This window comes from Lactuca serriola, chromosome 7 (assembly GCF_051521515.1).
Source record: "Lactuca serriola cultivar US96UC23 chromosome 7, Lser_US96UC23_V15, whole genome shotgun sequence".
Lineage (NCBI taxonomy): Eukaryota > Viridiplantae > Streptophyta > Magnoliopsida > Asterales > Asteraceae > Lactuca > Lactuca serriola.
The window spans coordinates 141,671,693-141,683,569 of NC_136414.1; the positions used below are offsets into that span (position 1 = coordinate 141,671,693).

The 11,877-nt window shown below is 33.4% G+C and overlaps 2 protein-coding genes across 2 annotated transcripts; one reads left to right on the top strand and one right to left on the bottom strand.

The window, feature by feature from the left end:
- Positions 1-273: 273 nt before the first annotated feature.
- On the top strand, positions 274-6,125 carry LOC145063343 (phosphatidylserine decarboxylase proenzyme 3-like). Its single transcript, XM_079010933.1, has 21 exons — positions 274-595; positions 688-767; positions 1,197-1,221; positions 1,449-1,508; positions 1,588-1,656; positions 1,741-1,833; positions 1,919-1,969; positions 2,060-2,143; positions 3,124-3,215; positions 3,325-3,480; positions 3,573-3,657; positions 3,768-3,879; positions 3,960-4,060; positions 4,614-4,661; positions 4,746-4,892; positions 4,994-5,089; positions 5,223-5,297; positions 5,408-5,500; positions 5,578-5,664; positions 5,771-5,821; positions 5,898-6,125. Exons 1-21 carry the CDS (start codon positions 389-391, stop codon positions 6,045-6,047), a joined length of 1,962 nt encoding a protein of 653 aa, XP_078867059.1. The 5' UTR covers positions 274-388; the 3' UTR covers positions 6,048-6,125.
- On the bottom strand, positions 5,989-7,828 carry LOC145063344 (putative clathrin assembly protein At1g03050). Its single transcript, XM_079010934.1, has 2 exons — positions 6,942-7,828; positions 5,989-6,856 (listed from the first exon to the last, which is right to left on the bottom strand). Exons 1-2 carry the CDS (start codon positions 7,564-7,566, stop codon positions 6,252-6,254), a joined length of 1,230 nt encoding a protein of 409 aa, XP_078867060.1. The 5' UTR covers positions 7,567-7,828; the 3' UTR covers positions 5,989-6,251.
- Positions 7,829-11,877: the final 4,049 nt, after the last annotated feature.

An 11,877-nucleotide genomic window follows, 5' to 3' on the forward strand; every position in this document is an offset into this window, starting at 1 on the left:
GGTCAATGTCTATGTTTATATAAGAATAATATAGATACTAAATAAATATATAAATAAAGTTAGTAAAATATCATATAAAAGATTGAAAGACAATTTTAGGTTGGCTAGGGACCAAATGAGCAACAAAGTGTCATCATACGGACAAAATTAACAACAAGAAAATTTTCCAAACAAACATGCATAAAATGGTATAGCAAAGGGACCAAACTTGTAATTCACTATTTTATTTATACTAAACAAAAGCCTTTCATACTAATCAACGCCTTTCACCGTGTCAACGTAATCTCCCCTTTGTCATTTTCTGACATTTTCTAGGCACATTCTTCTTTCAACCACTTTTACGAATCTGAAAACCGAACAAAGTCTACTTTCAAAGAGAAAGCAGAAAATGGGCCATGGAAGTTCGAAATCAAGTTCAGTGGATGAGTCTGAAGATTCATCCTCATCCGGTGGCACAAATTCAAAACAACCTCCGTCGTTTCGCGGAAGAATCAAGCAGAAATTACACCTCCACCGTCGTCCCGCCGCTTCACAACATGCTAAACTCAACAGTCACGAGACTTTCGTTGGCATCGCTTTGGTTACTCTTATAAATGTAAGGTTTTGAGTTTTGATTCTCTACACACTTACACAGTGTAACTGGTGTGAAGGAGAATTTTAATCACACAATTCGTTATCATAATTTAGGCGGAAATGAAATTCAAGGACAAGTGGCTTGCTTGTATATCAATTGGAGAACAGACGTTTCGCACTGACATTTCTGACCAGTTAAGTATATCTATAGTCTAATATAAATTGATGTTGTTATACTTTCAGAAATTTCTCAAACTGAATACTGTGTGTAATTATTTGAAGCCAATTTCATGTTTTGGGGGTTTATTTATGAAGATCCGTTGTAGAAATTTAACCTAAAATGGATCATAAGATCTAATCGAGAAAGTTTTACACCATGAAGGATGCTAAACACTATTTCTAATCTGTGTCTTTGTCCTATCATCATGAAGCATTGTGATGGTTAAGACTTAAGACAATCAAAGACCTTGACCTGCTAAGAACATCCATGGATGAAGATTATTTTAGTGATTTTTCAATGGGATAATGCCTTTTGTAAAAGTTAAAAGTAGGTCTATCACAATTCCACAGTTTATACCAATATATCTTAATATTTTTTAATACTGCTTTTGGATAACTTGCAGGACCAACATACCTACATGGAACTCAGTGAGTGAATCTCTTTCCAAAGTTTCCTTATGTCTCAATTGTACATAAGAAACAACTATTTAGGAATTTTTATAGGGTGAATAGTCTGATTTTTTCAACTCTTTATGTACAAAATGATGAGAATCTTAGAATCTTAGTATCACTCACAAAGATAACATAAGCTATGGATACACTAAACAGTTAGGCTTGATATGGGAAATGGCATCATGTTTATTGTTTTTCTGCAGGAGAAAAAGTTTGTTTTGGAATTAAATGGCCCACACATTGCAAAAATATCAGTTTTTGAGGTTTGTGTTAAGATTAAACTTTATTTATGTTAATAATCTTTTTGGAATTCATTATTAATCACCTTTTGTTATGATTTAGACCAATAGACTCTCAAAGAACAACCTGGTTGGGTATTGTGAGATTGATCTTTTCGAATTTCTCAGTCGAGTAAGTTTCTTTAAAAAATAATATTTTATTTTTCATACGAAACATTATGATAATTTTTGGTGTTGATTTCATCATTTAATGTAGGTTTCAGATGGTGACACTGAAATGTTTGATTTATTTGATCCATCATCATCAGATGTAGTAGTTGGAAAAATATCTATTTCATGTTCTATCGAGGTGAGCTGTAAATATTAAATATAATATAACACATTTTCAATTTTATTAATGGTTTTTATGTAACATATAACTGTTTAATTTACAGGATCCAATTGAAACAGAGAAAAGTTTTGCAAGGAGGATTTTGTCTATTGTTGTATGTATGCCTTGCTAATTTCTCTTCTGTCAATTTTGTTCACATCAACTTTTTAATACTTTTCTACTTTGCAATTAATAAATTGTGCAGGATTACAATGGTGATGGAAAATTGTCATTTTCTGAGTTTTCAGAATTAATAAATGCATTTGGTAATCAACTTGCAGCAAAAAAGGTTTCAACTTATAATCTTTCTCTTTCATATTATTGACTTAGTGACTATTTCTCTTTGACTTAATGAGCCTAAAGGATATTGTATTAAGACACTAACCCTTTGCCTATTTGTCCTTTTTTCCTCCAACTTTTGATAAATATTGTCAAGATTGATAAAGATTGTGAAATTTGTTTTTTGAAATGTAAGGGTAAGATGGTCATTTAATCTTATTCAAACGATTTATTCACACTAACCCTTTGCCTATTTGTCCTTCTTTTTTCCTCCAACTTTCGATAAATATTGTCAAGATTGATGAAGATTGTGAAATTTGTTTTTTGAAATGTAAGGGTAAGATAGTCATTTAATCTTATTCAAACGATTTATTCACACTAACCCTTTGCCTATTTGTCCTTCTTTTTTCCTCCAACTTTCGATAAATATTGTCAAGATTGATGAAGATTGTGAAATTTGTTTTTTGAAATGTAAGGGTAAGATAGTCATTTAATCTTATTCAAACGATTTATTCACACTAACCCTTTGCCTATTTGTCCTTCTTTTTTCCTCCAACTTTCGATAAATATTGTCAAGATTGATAAAGATTGTGAAATTTGTTTCGTGAAATGTAAGGGTAAAATGGTAATTTAATCTTATTCAAACAATTTATTCACACCAACCCTTTGCCTATTTGTCCTTTTTTCCTCCAACTTTTGATAAATATTGTCAAGATCGGTAAAGATTGTGAAATTTGTTTTTTGAAATGTAAGGGTAAAATGGTCATTTAATCATATTCAAACGATTCATTCAGTCTAGAAAAGAACCAAAGAAACAGACTTTATATGTACAACTGCACATCACTTTATCCATTCAAGAAACATTCCATTAATCCCAAAATTATGTTAATAAAGTGCTTGATATCGATTTTTCAGTTGATTTGAATACTTTTCAATTAATAATTGGTTTTTACTTTTTAGTAAATAATTTATGCTTTTTTTTTTTACTAGAAAGAGGAGCTGTTTAAGGCAGCTGATGTAAATGGAGATGGGGTTGTCGACATGGATGAATTGGCTACACTTCTTGCTGTGCAACAAGAAAAGTATGTTATTATTATATTTTTATTACACATTTTACTTTTGAATAAATTGAATCTAGAACATATAAAAAATTGAATATGATGTATGTATTAAATTGTTTGTTTATTGTAGGGAGCCACTTATGAATTGTTGCCCTGTTTGTGGGGAGATTCTTGAAATCTCTGATAAATTGAATTCAATGATTCATATGTCACTCTGTTTTGATGAAGGCACTGGAAACCAAGTTATGACTGGAGGATTCTTGACTGATAAACAGGCTTCCTATGGGTGACATTCTTTTTTATTTTTCTTTATTATAAAAATATAAAAACTTGTTTAATACATGTTACATTTTTTTTTTTTTTTTGTTGATTCTGAAGGTGGATGTTCAAACTATCTGAATGGGCCCACGTGTCATCCTATGATGTAGGCTTGAACTCTGGTTCAAGTGCTTCACATATTGTGGTATGCTTCCTTTCTCTGCCATTTTATTTATTTCAAAATTAAATATTTTAAACCTTAAAAAAACGGTAATTATTATATATGCAAACTTAAATGTGTATTTTTGTATCTAGGTTTTTGATCGCAAAAAAAAGAGGCTTGTGGAAGAAATAATCGATGGAAAAATTGTTTTATCAATGAGAGCTATTTATCAATCTAAAATAGGCCTTGGAATTTTAGACAAAGGTAATTTTTTTTTCTTTATATAATATTATATATTATATATTTTACTATTTTATATATTGACACTCTCAGTAAGGGTGCAGGTGCAAAAGAAATATTGCAGAGTTTATCAGAAAAGCAAGGAAAGAAAATGAATTTAATTGAATCTGCTAAAGACATACCAACATTTCTTGAATTCTTTAAGGCAAGATAATTTTTATTTTTATTATACATAAAACTCCATAAAAGTTCTTATATTTTGACTTCATGATCGATTTAATCCTTATATGTTTTTTATATTCCATTAGATCCCAAAAACCGGCAATTGTAATCATTTTGACTATTTTATCCAGCAAACAAGTTATCCCACTTTCAAAATTTACATTTTTAGCCCAGATTCTAAATTTTATTACAAATTAGGTCTAAAATTTACACTTTTGGCACAGATTTCAAAATTTTGTTACGAATTTATCATAAATTTAGTTTTTCTACATTTTCTTTTTCAAAATTTAGGATGAATTCGTAACAAAATTTTGAAATCTAGGCCAAAAGTGTAAGTTTTGAAAGTAGAATGACCTGTCGACTGTGTAAAAGGGTAAAAAAGATTACAATTGCCGGTTTTTAGAATTTAATTGAATAAAAAAATATATAAAGACTAAATTGATTATGAGGCCAAAATATAAAGACTTTTATGGATTTTCCTTATAAAAAAGATAAAATTTTCAACTAATTTTTCAATTGACTTGTTTGTACTTTAGGATCAAATCAATTTGGCTGAAGTCAAGTACCCAATAGATCATTTTAAGGTAAGTCACCTTATAAATTTATAATATATTTTTTTGTTATTTTCTACTATCAGTTTTATAATTTTCAGGAGTTTTTATATGCAGACATTTAATGAATTTTTTATAAGAGAGCTGAAAATTGGGGCACGACCAATTGCTTGTGTGGGGCATGATGACGTGGCTGTCTGTGCTGCTGATTCTCGTTTAATGGCATTTAAAACAGCTGAAGAAAGTCGTAGATTCTGGATCAAGGTATTTATAATTCATTTTTAATTCACAATATGATATATCATGGAAAATTGGAAATTACATAGTATTCGTTTATTGATTTTGGTTAATATTCGTTCTTGAAGGGTAAAAAGTTTTCTCTCCAAGGGCTTCTTGGTAATTTACCATGCTCTAATGATTTCATTGATGGAACCCTCGTCATATTTCGCTTGGCACCACAGGTGATTCTTCCTTTGTTTATCACAAAACTAATTAAATCTTAGAAAGTTTTACCCCATTAAAGTCTAAATATATATACTTTTGAATTTAACCCTAATAAAAAAATAGAAACTAAATATGTAGAAAATGTGGCAGGATTACCATCGTTTCCACTTTCCAGTTTCTGGAACCATTGACCAGATTGTTGACATACCTGGATGCTTATACACAGTATGTACAAAAGATTTTATTTATTTAATTTTTGTAAATGTAAATGTTTTACAAATTTACATTTTCTATATATTATATTACTGAAACTTGATGTGTTGATTAATCTGTAGGTTAATCCCATTGCTGTGAATAGCAAATATTGCAATGTTTTCACAGAGAACAAACGGGCTGTATCTATTATATCAACTTCAGATTTTGGCAAAGTAAACCAATAATTATACATAAGAGTTAAATTAAAAAAAAAAAAACAGTTTTTATCATTCTTGAAACTTGATTTCAGGTAGCATTTGTGGCAATTGGAGCAACAATGGTGGGAAGCATCTCTTTCACTAAAAAGAAAGGAGATTATGTTCAGAAAGGAGATGAGGTTAAAAAAAAAATATATCATTAATCACTTCCTCCTTATTTTCATTTATTTTCCTCATTTTATTTACTTACTCTTAACTTTTCTTCCATTTATATTTATCATACAGTTTGGTTATTTCTCTTTTGGTGGAAGCACTGTCATCTGTGTCTTCCAAAAGGTTAGCTTCTAAAGACCATTTTACCCTTACATTCTAAAAACTAACATCTAATTTTAATATTGAAATGATTTTTCAGGATTCAATAGCACTAGATGAGGATCTTTTGGGTAACAGTGCAAGATCTCTGGAAACCCTAGTTACAGTTGGAATGCAATTAGGGGTTTCCATAAAGAAACACACCGAGCTTCCATTGCCAGATATCAATAACTGTGTTTTAGGCGCTTAAAAATGTATAACCTTTTTCACTACACTGTGTATCAAACCTACTTCACTTAAAGGAATGTGTGTATGTGTGTGTTACCTACGTTCTTGCAATCCATCTTTTTGATATTGCTGCCACATCATTTTGCTTCTTCTCCATCTCCGCCATCTACAGTGGTGCCGCCAACGGAATCGAGGCTGAGAACGGGTCATCTCCGCCATTCAATGGCTATCCGGCAACACTATTGGCACTTCCGGCAGCTATGTTCCCGGAGTTTTGTCTTGCTTGTTGATACATATCATCGATAACCTCTGGACTGAAACCGCCAGGTTGAGATGACCGGTGGTTCGCCGGACCACCGTCATAGAAAGCTAATCCGACTTTATCAGCGTACTCTTCCACCGTCTGACCACCGTCTCCCAAGTTCAACACATCATCCTGACTCAGTTTCCCTTCTTTTTTGTCCGGCTCCGGCGACCTAGCTTCTTCTTCTTCCTCAGATTCTGATTGGTACTGACTTGTTCCGGATTTTTCTCTGATAAACTTATCCATGATATCTAATCGCTTTTGTGAAATCTTAGCGACTTCTGGATATTCCGACGTCCTTGCAAGGCCGATGGATTTGCAATAATCGTAAAAGTTATCAAGCTCGTCGAACTGCTTTCTTACTCGTCTCAAAAACTCGTAAACCTTGACGGAATCTGAAATCTCAAGCTCTCTAAACTGGCCTATCAAAATACTCAGGGCATCGGTCATGTCGTAATACATATAGATGCTCTGTTTCACAATCGGGTACAATGCCACCATCACAATCCTGTGATTCCTCGCCGGACCTGAATGATTCAAAGTTTTCTGTCATGGTGAATGGTGATTCATATGGAGGAGGAGGAGAAGAAATAATATTAATTATTCCGCAACCTGTAGGGCGACAAGCGAGAAATCGCTCAAGGAGTTGCATCAGATGTTGTAGTCGAGAAAATAGGTTATCCTTCGTCTTTCCATCTACCGGAGATTTTAGAGTCACCGGCTCCGGCTCCGGCTCATCGTCATGCTTTTCTCGTCCCCCTTGCATCCGATACTCGAGATATTCATCGAGATACAACGAGTATGTCCGAATAAACGCTGAGAAATCCCAGGAATTGGTTCTCGACATGTCTCGGAAATCCGACATGTTCAACAACCGCGTGCCGCGTCTGGTGGCGTAGAAAATCTCTCGTTCGTACGCCCGATCTCCGTCTTGAAGAAGGCGTTGAATGAGGATGAGTACTTTTAGGGCTACGATCCAATTTCTGGTCTTGTCGAGTCGACCTGAGATCAAGCTGACACATGAGGCGACGTGGATTTGTGAGTCGTTTGTTAGGGTTATGATTTCTCGTATGTGGCGGTCTTCCGCCGGGTACTCCGCGTGACGGGTGGCTTTCACGATTGCGACCTCGAGTTCCGGTAAGTCGGTGCTGCTACTAACTCTGGCGAGGCTAATCCTAGTGTGATCCTTCACTTTTCCGATTGCTTTTCTAAACCTATCTGACCCCATCGAGTTCATTTTTTAGAATTTGTTAATAGGAAAAAGCACACCCAAATTTTTTTTTTCTTTATTTTTTTTTGGTGATGAAAAAAAAGGAGAAATGAAGATAGGAAAATTGGGTGGTTTGAAAGAAGCTTTCTCCTTTCTCCTTGATCCTTTCGTTTGTCTTTGTGTTTGATGAGGTTTCATTTTTTCTGTTTAGCTATGTGTAATTGGAAACCATATATCTCCCTTATTTATAGCATGAAAATGTGGAGGACTTGATGCTCACCATATTGTTTCGTTGCTGTTGATGGATTCATTTTCAATCAATTTGATCACCAATTTTTTTGATTTTCTTTCTGTCATGGAAGGATGTATAAACTGACCCATAAATCATCAATTACAGATGGATAGTGTCAATTTAAAGACGGAAAAGATAATTATTCATGTGTAATGTTTGTTTTGTATTTCATGTTCTATAATTTCTAAACTTTTTGAATGGTTGAATTAAATTAAATTAATTTGTTACTATTGTTTTATTATATATTCTAAAATATATACTTTATTTAAATTACAAATAGTTTATTTACGTTAATTTATTATTAATTTTAATAGTTGCGTTATGTTTGATAGAAAAAAATATAAATTAGGTGTTGACAATGGATGTAAATCAGTCCGAAACCGGGCCAGAACCAAAAACCGAATTTTAACAAACATAGAAACTGGAAACCTGATTATACCTATTTTGGAAAAATGACAATTTGATTCGGAATACCATATTCTGAAGCTCAATGTTTTGTTTTAGAGGTATGCTCTGGAATACGATATTCCGGAGTATTTATGATCTTGTTCCAAAGCGGATACCGACTGGTGGGGATGAGGTCCAAAATCTCACTCTGTACCTTCCGGACTGAAAAAGTGTATTCCAGACTGACGTCTGGAACGGTCGTACATTCTGGAGAGCTAGAATTAGGAGGTTTCTATGTTTTTCTTCCAAATATGCAATACATTTGTGCTTTTAATATATTTGTGTGTTCGATACTTTCCATAAATGTTCTGAATGAGTACGTAAACGGATTTTTTCCGAGTTCTAGTCTCTAGTGGAGAGCATATCGATGGATGTATGCAGTATCTTGCTCCATATTACACATGCTTTGATGTAGATATAAGCAATGATATCAACTTCGTTGGGTTAGTTACGTTGGTTGCTTCCAAGTCCAGCTTACACTAATCAAATTTGTTTATGTAACATCCATAAAAATTCAATTCAATTTAAAACTTTTAAAACATTTAAAACTGTGACAACCCGAAATTTTCTATCCTGTACAGTCAAATACTTCATTGAAAGTCAACTCATTCCTGCTATCATTTAGCACAAATTGGAGTCTGTTTGAGCATTCTGAGCCTTGTACACTTAAGGAATAAGTGTTAGAAAGTAACTGCTAAAGCCTCAGCACAAAATTGATGCCCTAAACTCCATAAGATGGAGTTTACGGCCGCAAACATGGAGTTTACGGCCGTAAACTCAAGAGGGAGGTGAACTCCCACCCATATATATGAGTCTTGATCATTTGTAGCCATTTCTCACATTTCAAACCCAAGAACTTCAGTTTTCTCTCAAGTATCATCGGGATCTTCGTCCCCGATCTTCAAAACTCGTAAGTTTCTTGCCCTAACTAGTTGATATCTTACTTGATCTAGTGATCTTACATGATTTCATCCGTGAAATCATTCCATTTTGTAGATCTTCAAGTTTCACCAAGAACACCAAGAACACACACTAGTGTTCTTGGCCAAAACCGACCATTCAAGCTCCTAGATCGTAAGTAATCTTGTTCTAACTCGTTGTACACTAGGTTTAACATGTTTAGAGCTTAGAATCATCAAGAATAGAGGGTTGAATGAGAGTTTACGGCCAAGGATCTCCCAAGGCCATAAACTCCCTATAAGGGTGCATTGATGCCCTCTTGTCCTTCCAAATGACTAGAACTTAGCCCAGAACCAACCACCATTGAACTAGGGACTTTAAACAACGAAATGGTACTTCACACCATGAGTTTACGGCCGTAAACTCATGGGGAAGTGGTCCCCAGGCCGTAAACATAAGTTAAGGTCATTTCTTGGACCTTAAACTCACCTAGCCTCTTGTTTAAGCCTTGAAACACTTAACCACTTAAGACATCTTAGATTTAAGCCTCAAATGGAGACCCATTAGAGAGTTTACGGCTAGGAGTAAACTCCCCTGGGCCGTAAACTCCAATAAGTATGGTCCATGGACCATAAACTCAAATACAAAGCATTATACTCCTTTGTTGCAACCCAATGGCCTCCTAACACTTTAACCAAAGTGTTTTCCACACATTAGGGTGTTTATACTTGTCTAATTGGTGTTATAATCACTAATTGTATATATACACATGTCTTTATATGTTATTAGGATCATTGCGTGTGTTTAAGTCTTCACTTGACACCAAGCACTTGTCCGACACTTCCATCTGATCCACTCACTGCAGGTGAGTTCATACCCCTTAATTAACCTTTTAAATGTTTTGAAATGTTTATAAATGCTTTTATGGGTGGGGTGGGGGGATACAAGTTGAATCATGCTAGTTATTATATCAATCACATGTGATTAATAACTAGCATACAAATGGATTTACTACACGTTTAGTTGTTTTACCAAACATATTACTTCAAATGACTTTCTCAAACATTTTTACATGTTAAAACTCTTTATCAAACTGTCTTACATACTGTATGTTTCCTTTCAAACTCTGTTACAATTGTGTTTCAAACAAAGGTTTTCTTATACTTAAAACTGTTCTTATCAAACAAACTGCTTTCAAATCGTTTTACAAACTGACATCAAGTCATCATTTCTTAGTTATTAAACTTTTCAAAGATTTTATAAAACTTCTTTTATACTTTTATATTATCTAATGAATGCCTATATATGTATAGTTATATAAGTAATGTTTAAAGGACTTAGGACGGCTAACTCGCTTTATTTCCTTTTCCTTGTTGGGATTTGGCCTTAGGGCATCGAATATTAGTCATATATCATGTATACATATATAGACATAAAAGTTCCATCAGTTAGTTCAGTACCTTTGGGTAGCAAAGGCATACTTTTGGTTATACACATACATTACTAGTAGCTTAGGTATAGTTAGGAGATACTACTTACTATTCCAAGTACAAAGAATCACACAAGAGTTAGTTCATTCATGAGTCTATACTAATACAATACATACTATATGAAGATATACAATTACAAATGTACAATTATAGACATACTAATACATTACATACTATATAGAGATACAATACACGATAACATAAGAGAACACATAATAAAGAGAAACAGGGAGGAAGATACAATACACGATAACAGAACAAACAAGGTGCTATAGCATGGAACAATTACAGGATCTAACTATACCAATGAATCACTAACACATTGTTCTAAACAAAAGGTGATAGTTATATTGGGTATACATGATCATAATAATGTGGATGTTCACGGCTTGCAATCATTGCAGGGGTCGCGTTTGGTTCCCAGAATCTTTTGACAGGGAGAGCGTTTAGTATGGGATCTAGCCATCACATTATACCTTAATACTCATTTTAAGGCAATTAGTACAATAATAGTCACTTATTACAAATACTACAGTACTTACACTTTACAGACGACAAATACAAAAGGATACAATTTCAATTATTATATTATTTTCCTTATTACCTTTACTTTATGTCACATTCACATAATCGATGAGGTAGATTAGATTTGAATAATAATAATAGTTGTACAAGGAAAAACCTTCAATTATGTAGAGGTTCAAACTTTCAAAACAGTCGGGTCTTGGTAGAAGGCTACTTTCAAAACAATCGGGTCTTGGTAGAAGGCTAGTTTTAAAACAGTCGGGTCTTGGTAGAAGACTACTTTTTATACTAGTAGGAAATATGAGATTTTCTAGGGTTTTCAAACGTTTACAATTACTTACAAACATTTTCATACTTATACAAACTTTTCTTCAAACAATTACAAGTCTTTTCTTTACAGTTTTACAAGTCAAAGACACATAAATACTTATGAATTCACCAGCTTTATTGCTGATACTTTCTTTCAAAATAACTTGTATTCTCAGGTCACAAATAGACAGGTACGACGACCAAGTTTTGTGAAGACGGAGCAGTCAAGACTCGTCTTTTATTTTGATTATTCATTATGTTGTTTATTACTACACAAAGAACACACTTGTAATTAAAATTATACTATTAATGCAATGGATGATGTTGTTGCTTGTTTACTACTTTGCATTGTTGTGATACTTTACATGACGTCCT

Bases quoted from the DNA above. Each gene is read 5' to 3' on its own strand.
- LOC145063343 (XM_079010933.1), top strand. From the start codon at position 389: ATGGGCCATGGAAGTTCGAAATCAAGTTCAGTGGATGAGTCTGAAGAT. The intron at 1,657-1,740 runs GTAAGTTTCTTT...CATTTAATGTAG, and splicing joins TTTTCGAATTTCTCAGTCGA to GTTTCAGATGGTGACACTGA. The intron at 5,501-5,577 runs GTAAACCAATAA...ACTTGATTTCAG, and splicing joins CAACTTCAGATTTTGGCAAA to GTAGCATTTGTGGCAATTGG.
- LOC145063344 (XM_079010934.1), bottom strand. From the start codon at position 7,566: ATGAACTCGATGGGGTCAGATAGGTTTAGAAAAGCAATCGGAAAAGTG. The intron at 6,857-6,941 runs GTTGCGGAATAA...TGAATCATTCAG, and splicing joins TCTCGCTTGTCGCCCTACAG to GTCCGGCGAGGAATCACAGG.